The following is a 13,345-nucleotide window of genomic DNA, read 5'->3' as shown; positions in this document are numbered from 1 at the left end:
TCCTTTTCTTAAAATCCTCCAATAGCTCATTGTTACATAGAAGATAAACATCAAAACTGCTTAGGGTGCTATAAAAAGTCTTTCAATATCTAAGTATCTTGCCACTCTCCAGCTTTTCAGCTTAATTTCCTACTACTTTCTACTCAGTCAAAATGATTTTCACCAGGGCCTGAATGCACTTCAGTATTCTTTTTTTTTTTTTTTTTTTTTTGGTCTTTTTGTCATTTAGGGCCCCACTTGCAGCATATGGAGGTTCCCAGGCCAGGAGTTGAATCGGAGCTGTAGCCACTGACCTATGCCAGAGTCACAGCAAAGTGGGATCTGAGCCACCTCTGCAACCTACACCACAGCTCATGGCAACGCCAGATGCTTAACCCACTGAGTGAGGCCAGGGATTGAACCCGAGTTCTCATGGATGCTAGTCGAGTTCGTTAACCACTGAGCCATGATGGAAACTCTGCACTTCAGTATTCTATCCTCTGGGTTTTTTTCATGAGTGTTTCTTTCTGCCTGTAATAAGCTTTGCTACTTGTTCTTCTGGTGAAGTCCCTATGCATCCTTCAAGATTCTGCTCCTATAAACAAGGATTTACTGCAGTGCATAGGGAACTATATTCAATATCTCATAATAACTTATAATGGAAAAGAATCTGAAAAAATATATTGCATAATTGAATCAGTTTGCTGTACACCTGAAACTAACACAATACTGTAAATAACTATACCTCAAAAAGAAAAATTCTGCTCTCAAGCTCCTCCTCTGTGACTGGGTAGTTAAACATTTTCTTCTCTCTTCTGTCATAAGTAGCATGTATAACACACACAGGAATATAGCATCATATTAAAACTGTTTCTGCACATCTGTGCTCACCTGAAGGAAAGGAGTTCTTTGAGTACATGAAATATACCTATTCATTTTGGGCTTTCCAGCATGTAGCTTAGTTTTTTTTTTTGTTTTTGTTTGTTTTTTGGCTATACCTGTGGCATGCAGAAATTCCCAGGCCAGGAATCGAACCTGAGCCACAACAGTAACAACACTGGGTCCTAGGCTTCCAGGGAGTTCCTAGCTTAGTGTTGGAATAACTCTTCTTTCCACCCCTAATTAGAAGTCTATGAATAGACTGAATCTGCTTCACATTTAGTGGCTGCACAATTCCGCTTCCTTGTATGCAAAGCCAAGTAAAATATTGATTATATGAGTGAGGCGGTGTGGAAAACCGATTTAGACGAATCCACTAGGATATTAAAACTGGCAATACCACGTTCAGTCGTTTCTGATGGGAGTGCTGGTTTTGGCTCTCAGAGCAAACATAGACATATAGTTCATTTATCATGAATCATATAACAGCGACCATTTGTCCCAGATCTTAAATGACATGTAATAAGACCATTTTCTCAGTTTTGGTTTAGGAAAGTTGGCCTAAACTTAACTGGACTTAAGGTTCATTTCTGAACAAGCTCAGGAAACCCATTATCACTTAGCGTAGTCGACTTCAAAAGCACAAATTAAATCAAGCGTGTTGCAAAAAGTTTCTGCTACCAGGACTATAAAGTCGACTCTGAGAAGTGAATCCTATTGCTACCACTTGATTTGCCCTCTTTAACTCTCTTGGTGGGCTCAAGCCAGGAGGGGCACAGAGGGTCATCTAACCCTCTCACAAAAGGAGAGTCATCTGATTTTAGGTCTAGACTCATCCATTTACAGCCATCACCGCTTAGAAAACATGGCATTTTGTCCTCGTCAATCTGATTTTCCGGGCCAGTGTTTAGTACAGGATTTGGCAGAATTTAGGCAGGACTAATTGTTGGCTTTAGGTTACCTTTTTTTTTTTTTTTTTTTTTTTTTGTCGCTCTTTCATTTACCTCTGAGCCTGGCTCAGCACTGGCTATGCACTAAGCTGTTGTGTCCCATGCTTGCTGCTGGCTACTGATGCACAGAACTTGCACCTTAGTGCCATCATGAAGGTTAGGACTTGGAGAAATTGCCTTCTGGTTTTTAGAGAGCTGTAGCAAGCAGGCTAAAACAAGTGCAAGTATGGACGCCTTGACTAAGTACTTTAATGGCTAGGTGATACCTTTTGAGTCACCTAATGCACCTTTCCCTACTGAGAATAAAATAATGACCTGACGTGCTGATATGATTTACTTGCCAGACACCAGGAATTGTTACAGCAGAAGCTTGGTTTTGATATGTATTGAGACATTCTTGTATGTTTTGTGAATGATTGGTACTATCTACCAAAAATGTTTTAAGCTAAGGGTTATGGGGAAAATGGTGGGTTTTTCATGCCTTGCTTATGATGCTTTGCGTCAAATCTTGGATTGTTTCCTGAGGAATGTTTCTGTTGGTAGCACATATATTCCCTTTACACGTCTTAGTGTGAAGGTAAGGTGCCTAGAGAGACCTTTAGTTTCATTAATTTTTATGGAAAAGTTTTAATGAGTCAAAGTTCTGCCCAGCTAATTGTCAAAACATGGAGTTTCTCTCTAGGAAACAAAAAATCAAACTAGCTTCTAGCCCAAAGCTTAGCAAAAATCTAATGGAAGAAACAAATACTAAAAAATTAAAAATTCCCTAAAGGACATGTACTTCATTCATTGTTTTATGTATATTTTATTTGGACAATCAGCTACTACATGTTTGGATTGCAAGGCTTTGATTTATCAGAGAGTTGCTTTAATGTCCTTTGGAATTATGTCATTGACTTAAGAAAGGGACATTAAATAGCTACCTTTAAAAAAACAAACTTATGGTTACCAAAGGGAAAGTGAGGAGGGATAAACTAGGGGCTCAGGATTAAAATATACACACTACTATATATAAAATAGAAAAACAAGGACCTACTGTATCAAACAGGAAATTATACCCAATATATTGTAATAACTTTTAGTGGAAAGAATCTGAAAACTGAATCACTGTGCTGTACACTTGAAGCTAACAAAACATTCTAAATCAACTGTATTTCAATAAAATTTTCAAAAATAGATGTCTTAGCTTTCTTCTTCATTATTGTAGGCTAGGATGTTATCGACACAGTGCCTAATTTCCTTATGGATCCAAGATTATCCTTTTGTTTCAGAATAGCAAAGTAGTGTCTTTTTATTTCCCAGTCTCTGAATTCTAATTTTCTGGGAAACTTAAATTTGCTGCTTCTCTTTAGCAGTGGGTCAGAGTGGTATAGGATGTATTTTATTTATGTTTTCCCTTACTTTATTCTTTCTCCACAGTTGTCTTTCCTTTACCTCACTTTCCTCAAATATTTATTGCATATTTTTCATATATATATATATATATATTCTTTTTAGGGCCTCACCTGAGGCATATGGAGGTTCCCAGGCTAGGGGTCAAATCAGAGCTGTAGCTGCTGGCCTACGGCACAGCCACAGCCACAGCAACAAGGGATCTGAGTTGTGTATATGAACTATACCACAGCTGATGGCAATGCGAGATCCTTAACGCAGGGAGCAAGACCAGGGATCGGACCTGTGTCCTTATGGATACTAATCAGGCTTATTAACCACTGAGCCACAAGGGGAACTCCTATACATATTTTTTTTTTTTAAAGCTATCAGATTCCTTTGTGGCTCAAGTATATAAAAATAATGCTAGAAAGAGATAAAATAAATATTTCTTTTCTGCCTTTTTAGGGTCTAACCTGAAGCATATGTAGGTTCCCAGGCTAGGGTTGAATCAGAGCTGCAGCTATTGGCCTACACCACAGCCAGAGCAATGCCAGATCCTTAACCCACAGAGTTGGGCCAGGGATTAAACGCATCCTCATGGATACTAATTGGGTTTGTTACTGCTGAACCACAATGGGAATTTCCATAAATATTTCTTAAACGTAAAACATATATGTGTAACAAAAATGAACTGAAACAGTAAAACTTACAATTCATCTAGTTTCTGGAGAGGTGCAAACGTATTTTCATTTAGGTGATTAATTTTGTTTTTCCTCATTACCCTGAAAGTAAAAAGGAAAAGATGTAACTTCTTGAAGTAACTGATAAATGAGTTATTGGAGAGGTGATTACCAGCCTGCAAAACAATTATATATGGTGCATTTTTGCATCAAGATATTTTGAAGTAGTGTAAGAAATTACCCAATCTAATTTTAATCTTAAATTTCCCCAATCTTTTAATGATTATAAAAATAAAATAGTTTTCAGGGTCTTTTTTTTTTTTTTTTTTGGCTTTTGTCCTTTTTTAGGGCTGTACCCATGGCATATGGAGGTTCCCTGGCTAGGGGTCTAATCAGAGCTATAGCTGCTGGCCTACACCAGAGCCACAGTAAGGCCAGATCTAAGCCACGTCTTTGACCTACACCCTGGCTCACAGCAATGCCAGATCCTTAACCCACTGATCGGGGCCAGGGATCGAACCCAAAACCTCATGGTTCCTAGTCGGATTCGATTCCGCTGTGCCACGATGGGAACTCCCAGTTTTCAAAGTCTTAAGTGAGTTAGGGAAGAGCTCTGCAGAGGAAATAGTGAACAAGAATACAGTCTGAGTTTCAGCACAGGGAGTTTTGTGTTTTTTTTCCCCCATTTATTCATTTATTCAGCACATCTTCACTGAGGTCCAGTTATGGGCCAGTTGTCTCTGCAGTCTGTGTAGCAGGTCTGTCTAACAAAATACCCCCCACACAATAGCACTCATGTGCCTTCAGTAGTTGACGTGATTTAGGACAGAGATGATGGAGGGACTCTAATCTAAGCTGGACCAACTTAGAAGAAAATTCTTATCAATATATATGTAATCAAACTTACAATTTATCTAGTTTCTGGAGAGGTGCAAACTCAGAAGATCTCTAGTTTGGGATACTGAATCAGACTGCATGTCTTGACACTTGACAGTTCATCTCTGCACTGAGCTGGAGTGATGAGCTTACAGAAGAGACTAGCTCACAGAACATGTAAAGGATTTTCAATTCTTGAAACAATGTGGGACATGCCTGGAAGCTGGAATCTTTAAGTATTTATTTCCTGCCAGCACTCCAAACCATGACCAGTTTCTCCTAGCATCCCTGGACCAGAAAAGCACAAGCACCTGCCAAGAGAAACTCAGAAACGATTTCTTTGTTCAGAGATTTCTCTAGGAACAAACACAAGTAGAACAGAAAAGAAGAGCTACATTTTGTGGATATCTGTTTGGTCTAAGTCCAGTGCCTTTGAGCCCACTGCAATGGGAGGGGCACAAGTGGAGAAAAATGATTGTGGATATCAGTGGTAGATACTTTGTTGCTTATACACAGGGGTCCTATATATTCTAGCATGATTTTCAGACTTTTCTCCACGGTAACCTACATTTTTTACAGTTTAAAAAAAATGTATTTTGCATTGGGATCTAGCCTATACCCACACAACCCAAGATTCATGAACCAATGCACATAATCATCTGAATTGCACTCTGAAATTTTTATTCAATTCAATTGTATTTCAGTAAAAAATGCTGCTTGGGACGCACTACACTGCTTTCTTCACCCACCTCTGAGTTTTGACCCACAGTTTGAAAAATGAAAATTCTGGAAAAATAAACTGCGAATGAGGCAATTGCATTTTTATACTGAAGGAAGCCTCAGCTTCCTTCCATTTTTCTGGAAGAGGCAGCGCAAATTTAAAATAAACCAGAGAGGCCTAAGGAGAAATTATACTCGATAACATTCCAAGGTTTATGCTGGTGTCCTCAATTATATTTTCAGGGATATGAACATGCTACAGTTTTTAAAAATTATATGTAATTCCACCCATGATCTTTGCAGTAATAATTCTTGCAGATTAGGACTTTAACTTAGTGCTTCTGAACCTGAGATCCAAGGATAGATTCTAGGTGGTTTATGAGAAATTCTTTCCATTAAATTGGGTATTACTTAAGTTTAAGAAAAACAGGTCTCTTTATAGAGTGCCTTTGCGATGACTCACGTATGTTCTAAATCTGTGGTTACGCCTGGTTTGAACTTAAATAATTTTGCTAATGTGCTTCCGTTTCAAAAAACTTTTCTGCACTGAGCTCTGCAATGAGAGGGAACATTTGCTATAATTACTATGCTAGACTCTGTTCATGCTAGATTCTGTTCACATAAATGATTCATTTTGTTTGTAAAGAGATATGACATTACTTCTAAGGGACAAAACGTTACTTACAAAACAGTTAAATTACTGCAGGAAATAAAAGTCAAATTTCTTAAATTATGGATATGGTTGCCTTCAAAGTCCCTGAAATAGAAAAAAAAAATGTAAAGCTAAATTTAATCACAGACAGAAATAAATTGGGTAAGAATTGTTTTCTGGACTCAAAGATTTAGAAACCAAACTAACGGCTACCAAAGGGGAAATGTTGGGGGTGGGGGAAGGGATAAATCAGGAAGTTGGAATTAACATGTACACAGTACTACGTATAAAATAGATACATACTGTCTAGCATTGGGAACCTACTCAATGTTCTATAATAACCTACGAGGGAAAAGAATCTGAAAAAAATGGATATATGTGCAGGTATGACTGAATCTCTTTCCTATACACCTGAAATTAATACAGTATTGTAAGTCAATTACACTGCAATAAAATAGAAAAAATGAAAAAAAGAATTGTTTTCCTTTTTTTTTTTTTTTGTCTTTTCGTCTTTTCTAGGGCTCCACCCACGGCATATGGAGGTTCCCAGGCTAGGGGTCCAATCGGAGCTGTAGCCGCAGGCCTATGCCAGAGGCACAGCAACGCCAGATCCAAGCTGCGTCTGTGAACTACACCGCAGCTCACAGCAACTCTGGATCCTTAACCCATGATCGGGGCCAGGGATCGAACCGGAAACCTTATGGTTCTTAACCGAATTCATTAACCACTGCACCACGACGGGAGCTCCAAGAATTGTTATCTAATAATTTTTTTCACATATTGTTTATTTCATATGGGTTCTCCCATGTAGCCACTTATATAATACTTTAAATTATATATATATGTCTATGTTTCCTTTTTCTGTGTTAATAGTAAAAACGTTTTGAGTAACATCTGTATCATGTGTTCAAATGGGTACATATGTTATCCCAAGGAATGTGAAGAGAATGAGAAATCACATTAAAAACTTTTGCTATAGTAAATTCCAACTCTGCAAGCAAATATCTAATAGTGATCTGTATTAGAAGTTCCCATTGTGGCTCAGTGGTAATGAATCTGACTAGTACTCATGAAGACATGGGTTCAATCCCTGGTCCCGCACAGTGGGTTAAGGATCCAGCATTGCTGTGAGCTGTGGTGTGGGTCGCAGATGTGGCTTGGATCCTGTGTGGCTGTGTGTAGGCTGGCAGCTTAAGCTCCGATCCTACCCGTAGCCTAGGAACACCCATATGCCGTGGGTGCAGCCCTAAAAAGACCAAAAAAAAAAAAAAAAAAAGTGTTCTGTATTAAACATCTGTCCAGAGTTTCCAATGGAATTTCCCTAAGCAGTGTGACTCTATTTGCTACAGCCTACAGAAAATTCTACCATTGTCGCAGAAGCTGCTACTGCAACATTTAACTTCTACCAATATAATATTTAACCAATACAATACAATACCAATACAATATTTAATCTTTACCTCCTTTCCCTAAACACTTCCCAGAAAAAAATTCTCAAAAGCCCCTTACCACTGCCAACACCCTTTATTGCTTTATTATCATGCCACACTGGCTGGTGCAGAGGGAAACCCACAGGCTGGCTTTTGTGCTCTACTCCCAATTCAGGGACTTCTTGCAGACCTTCCTTGAGCACCCCTGCTGCGTGACGCTAGGTCACCAACAGAGGTCTGGTCTGAGCAGCAACACTTGTCAAAAAGTTGATATTTTACTGTCTCTTCTTCAAGATTATCATGAAGGTATTCCTCCATTGCCTGTCTTTTATCCCCAGGTTTATGGTAGAAGTTTGTAGAACAGTTAGCTGACTTTAGGGACACATGTTCAGAAGTAGATGCTGGACCTTAAATCTACTCATTTTACCCCAACACATAGCTTACTGATCACCATACAGAAACAGAGCCATTCAAACAAACAACTGTGACTAAAATATATGAGCTGAAGTTTGACACAGCTACTAAAATCTGTAAGAGAAACATGGGTAACATCAATAGAAGTGCCACTATTCTGCTGGCTAGGCTGCATCTGGGACAGTGAGTCTTATTTTGTCACTGCATTAAAAATAGGTACTGACAAATCAAAGAATATCTGGAAGATCTGGGTAGAAGGCTTCTAGAAATCAAGTCAATGGAGTAAGAGAGTGTATTTATAATAGAAAAGCACATATGAGAGATATCTGAAGTCAAACACAAAGTTTTTTTGTATTAGCAATATCTTATTTTGGTATTCACAATTTTGGAAGTTTTTTTTTTTTTTTTTTTTTTTTTTTTTTTTTTTTTGTAAGGCGCTGGGTTTTTCTATGTTGCATCAGATTGCAAAATTAGATTTATGGGTTGAAGGACATGAAGCATTTCAAAATTAAGCTCACAATCAATGATGTCCAGAAAATAAACTTATCACTACAGTGATTTGCAGGGGCATATACCATTACTCAAGGGTTTTGTAGGTAGGATTTTAATACTCTATGGAATGTTGTATTAATATCTAAATCTTGATTCTAGATCACCCTTTTTAAGAAAAACTTCTATTGTTCTATTAAATGGGAAGTGAACCACTTGCAGTACTACTTCTTTTTGGTCATTAGGTTTGGCCGAGGCTCTTGGCCTCCTCTAATGTATGTTGTCAATGACAAGACCGTTAACGTCCTTTTCCTATTTTGTTGTTGTTACCAGAAATTTACACCAGGTGGTGACATTCTCTTAAACTTCACAAAATGTCTTTTAGGGGAGTTCTTTTCTGGTTAGTTACTCATGTAACTTTTCTTTCCTTCTTCTTCTTCTTTTTTTTCTTTTTTTTTCTTTTTTTTGTCTTTTTGCCTTTTCTAGGGCCACACTCGTGGCATATGGACCTTCCCAGGCTAGGGGTTGAATCAGAGCTGTAGCTGCCGGCCTACACCACAGCCACAGCAACTCGGGATCCGAGCCGCGTCTGTGACCTACACCACAGCTCATGGCAACGCTGGATCCTTAACCCACTGAGCAAGGGCAGGGATCGAACCCGCAACCTCATGGTTCCTAGTTGGATTCGTTAACCACGAGCTATGATGGGAACTCCGTCATGTAACTTTTCTATTAAGGTAGCAAAGATATTTAAGCTGATATTAATTTCCTAATTTGTAAAAATCAGTAAGAGGCATGTATTAGGGACTTTTCATTAAATTATTGAATTCAATGTTGAGTTTATTTTAAACTTGATGAATTTTCTTTGGTTTTCCTCCTAAAATTAGATGTTTTAGTTCTTGATATGCAGGGATCTGGCTTGCAAGCCTGTGGATTAGCTGAGGGATACAAACCTGATCCTTGTGCCAGAGCACTAAGTTCCAAGGGAACTGAGGGGGTTGTTTTGCTTATTCCATGTCTGGACTCCATGTTTCCAACTTAATGAGCTTCTGAACCCAACCATGTTATTTTTCCCTTTATATGTGGCAGAACTGGCTGAAAATGAAAATTCTGTTTTTCAATCTGAAGAAAATAACAAAAACCGAAACCACGAGGAATTTTTACCTGTTCCCTCTCAACTTGTTCTCTCATCCAGTAGTGGCACAGTAAACATGCCTCCCCTAACTTTTAAACATTTCTGGCTCCTATTTCACAGAGAAAATTGAGGTGATGAAGGAGGGGAAAGCCTTTGTTTTTCTGCCTGACATCTATAATTTACCTGCATATGTACCTGGTCTCCTAGACTTAGGAAGCAATGACCCTACTCCTGCTTTAGGCTTATCCTGAATTTTCTGAGTTTTGTTTGTGAACGTATATATTCTAAATTATATGGTCAATTCTGATGAATTTTTGGGGGGCATTCTCCGCTTTCAAATTTACATCTGTTATGATTAGGTGCAAGTACATAGAACAGACACCAAGCTATAACAGTGTAACTACACAAGGATTTGTTGTTTGTTTTTTTTAGGGCTGCACCTGCAGTTTATGGAGTTTCCCATGCTAGGGGTCGAATCAGAGATGTAGCTGCCAGCTGTGCCACAGCCGCAGCAATGCCAGATCCGAGCCACGTCTGTGACCTACACCACAGCTCAGGGCAATGCCGGATCCTTAACCCACCGAGCGAGGCCAGAGATTGAACCTGCGTCCTCATAGATGCTAGTTGGGTTTGCTAACTGCTGAGCCATGTTGGGAACTCTGGATTTTATTATTATTATTTTTTTAAATCTAGGGTTGGTAGTCCAAGGCTAGACTGGTAATTTCCCAAAGTTGTTAGAAACCTAAGATCTTTCATATTCACTGTTCACATGTCCTTGTCTTCCAGGTCCAAGATGTTGCTAAAGCTCCAGCCATAACAGCCATCTTTTCTGGATAAGGAAATAAAGGAAGGATTTGCCTGTTTCTCCTCAAGGAGATTTCCTGGAAGTTCTGCACTGTATTTCTTCCACCTCATTAGTTAGAGCTCAGTCTCAGGGTTCTGTCTAAATGCTGGGAATGTCGTATTTTAGCCAAATACCTTGTCACCCTGAATAAATAAATTCTGTTGTTGAGAAGGGACATCACAGTTTGATATGCAGCAATTAGAGCTAACTCATTAATTACGTTATTTAGTTCTCCATATCCTTTCTTGGTTTTACTTGATCTTTTGTGGACTGAAAGAGGTGGTTTTTTTTTTTTTTTAATCTCTTACTGCTTTTATATGTCTATTTTTCCTTTTGGTTCCTTTGGCTATATGAATCTATTTGGTGCATATATACTCCTAATGTAATATCTTGTATTGGAAATTGCACACTGCAGCATTTGAAGGTTCTTCTTTGTAGTGCTCAATGAAAATGGGCGAGAATTCTACCAACTTAGATAAAAAAATATGACACCTAATTTTTTGTTTGCGTCTACATGGCATACTTTTGAATAGCCTTTTATTTTTAATCTTTCCTAAACTTCCTCCCCTCATATATATTTGTCTATATATCCATCTATCTATGTATCTATCTGGGGGGGGAGATGCATTTTTTTGGTAAATAGTACTGAATTAGGTTTTGCTTTATGAGGCAATTTGAAAACCTCTTTTTATTTTAGTAAGTTTAGCCACTTTTATTTATTTATTTATCTATCTATTTATTCATTTATTTGGTCTTTTTTTGCCATTTCTTGGGCTGCTCCCATGGCATATGGAGATGCCCAGGCTAGGGGTCTAATCAGAGCTGTAGCCACTGGCCTATGCCAGAGCCACAGCAACTCAGGATCCGAGCTGCCTCTGCAACCTACACCACAGCTCATGGCAATGCCAGATCCTTAACCCACTGAGCAAGGCCAGGGATCAAACCCGAAACCTCATGGTTCCTAGTCGGATTCGTTAACCACTGAGCCACGATGGGAACTCCAAGCCGCTTATATTTATTGATATGACTAATATATCTGAACTTTGCCTGCTATTTAAAGATTATTATTATATGCTTTTTTTTTTTTTGTCTTTTGTCTTTTTTGTCTTTTGTTGTTGTTGTTGTTGCTATTTCTTGGGCCGCTCCCGCGGCATATGGAGGTTCCCAGGCTAGGGGTTGAATCGGAGCTATAGCCACCGGCCTACGCCAGAGGCACAGCAACGCGGGATCCGAGCCGCGTCTGCAACCTACACCACAGCTCACGGCAACGCCGGATCGTTAACCCACTGAGCAAGGGCAGGGACCGAACCCGCAACCTCATGGTTTCTAGTCGGATACGTTAACCACTGCGCCACGACGGGAACTCCTATTATGTGCTTTTATAGGTTTAACAATCTTTCAACAAGTAGCTTAAAAATTTTCTTATAATATTAAAAAATCTATATATTCTATTCATTAACTTTATAACTTTACCCAAGATGCTTTATCTTCCCCTTTTTAAAGAATAACATTTAAGTTCCTATTATAAGAAATTATGAAATTAGTATATATTACCTTCCCATCCTTCCATCTTTCCCTCACCATCGGATTTTGATCAATTATATGCCATTTATTAATGTTCATCCTAGGAATATCAAATATCCACATATTGGTAGATTTCTTAATTTTAAATGACATCTCTTGACTCCTAGCTATTTTTCTTTAGAGTTTTATTGTTTCCACATTATTCATTTTGAAACTGTGTACTCATTTAAGATTACTGTGTCCTCCTGTGGAATTAATTCTTTATTGTCATGTGATAGCTCTTCTTATTCCTGGCGATAGTCTTGTTCAGAAGCCCTTTATTCCAATGTTAACGCATCCCCTCCAGCTTTTAAAAAAGTCAGTGCTGAGGTTCTTATCCTCATTTTACAGTATGTAATATATCTATTTCCTCTGGCTGCCTCAAGGTTTTTTCTTTATCTTTCATTTTTCAGCAGTTTGCCAATGATTCTTCTAGTTTTATTTTTTTTTCTTTTCTACTTCTCTTATTTTTTTTTCCCTGAAGCTCTTGTATTTTTGGTTTGTTGTATTATATTAATTTTAGAAAATTCTTGAAATTATCTCTTCAGATATTTCTTTGAAACTGAACACGACCCTCTGAGGCCATCACAGGGACAGACTCCCCCCATGTCCCCTGCCTCTTCTTAGTAGAAAAGCTTTAGCCTCATTGGTCTTCCCCAAGTTCCAGCAAGCAAATTTAACCAGAGAAATGAGAAAATGCAGAAACAAGGGAAAAGAGTCAAGCAAGACAGAATAATAATAGTTTAGCCATAAAGAAAGTCAAGGACATTTAGTTCCCCCTCAAGGGCTCTAGACAACATTCTGAGCCATGTCCTTGAGTTGTTTTACAGATATGGAAGCCCCCACCAGGTCGAGGAAGTTAACTGCATGTTAACCATCTGCACATAGACCCAAGACTGAAGTCAAAGGTTGATGATTAAGATACTGTGACTTTTTCTTTATACTGCCTCTTATGATCTTGAAATTGAGCCATGCTGATTGAAGCAGGGCAGGTCCCTCCCTCTTCATGGCAGCCATGTGTGCATCACATCTTATTTTTCCATCCTTTCCATGGCTTTGAGGACCTTGCTCCATAAAGTATCTTCAGTATTTTCTATATTTTCAAATTCTTTATGTTAGCTTCTTCTGCCCATGTATAAAACTTGCTTAATTCCATCCCCAAATAAAGGTTTACTTTGCTTTCTTGATCTTTAGTTCACCTTTGACTATTGCCCCATCTGTTGACATGCTTATTTTTTACTTATATTTCTTCCTTTTTGAATTTCAAACTTCTATTGTGGTTTGATAGTTTTATTTATTACTCTGAAGGAACCCTAGTAAAGGTTTTATTCTGCTGTCTGTCATACATCTTGTAAGTATG

The 13,345-nt window shown here is 38.4% G+C and overlaps 1 protein-coding gene across 50 annotated transcripts in view; it reads right to left on the bottom strand.

Annotated features, from left to right (window-relative positions):
* Positions 1-13,345, bottom strand: part of RXFP1 (relaxin family peptide receptor 1) — a 128,318-nt gene that overhangs the window by 22,613 nt on the left and 92,360 nt on the right. For all 50 annotated transcript variants that reach the window (XM_021101289.2, XM_084972136.1, XM_084972129.1 and 47 more), the window contains 2 exons: positions 6,144-6,215; positions 3,893-3,964 (listed from right to left, as the gene is read on the bottom strand). In XM_021101289.2, coding sequence (XP_020956948.1) covers positions 3,893-3,964; positions 6,144-6,215 — 144 coding nt within the window. The remainder of the gene's footprint in view (positions 1-3,892; positions 3,965-6,143; positions 6,216-13,345) is intronic.

The sequence above is a fragment of the Sus scrofa genome, chromosome 8 (genome assembly GCF_054392235.1).
Source record: "Sus scrofa isolate SSC_HxYL_T2T_F1_AM1 chromosome 8, Sscrofa_HxYL_maternal_Yorkshire_Landrace_v2.0, whole genome shotgun sequence".
NCBI lineage: Eukaryota > Metazoa > Chordata > Mammalia > Artiodactyla > Suidae > Sus > Sus scrofa.
Note: the sequence above shows the minus strand (reverse complement) of the source record. Positions and strands in the feature narration are given on the sequence as shown.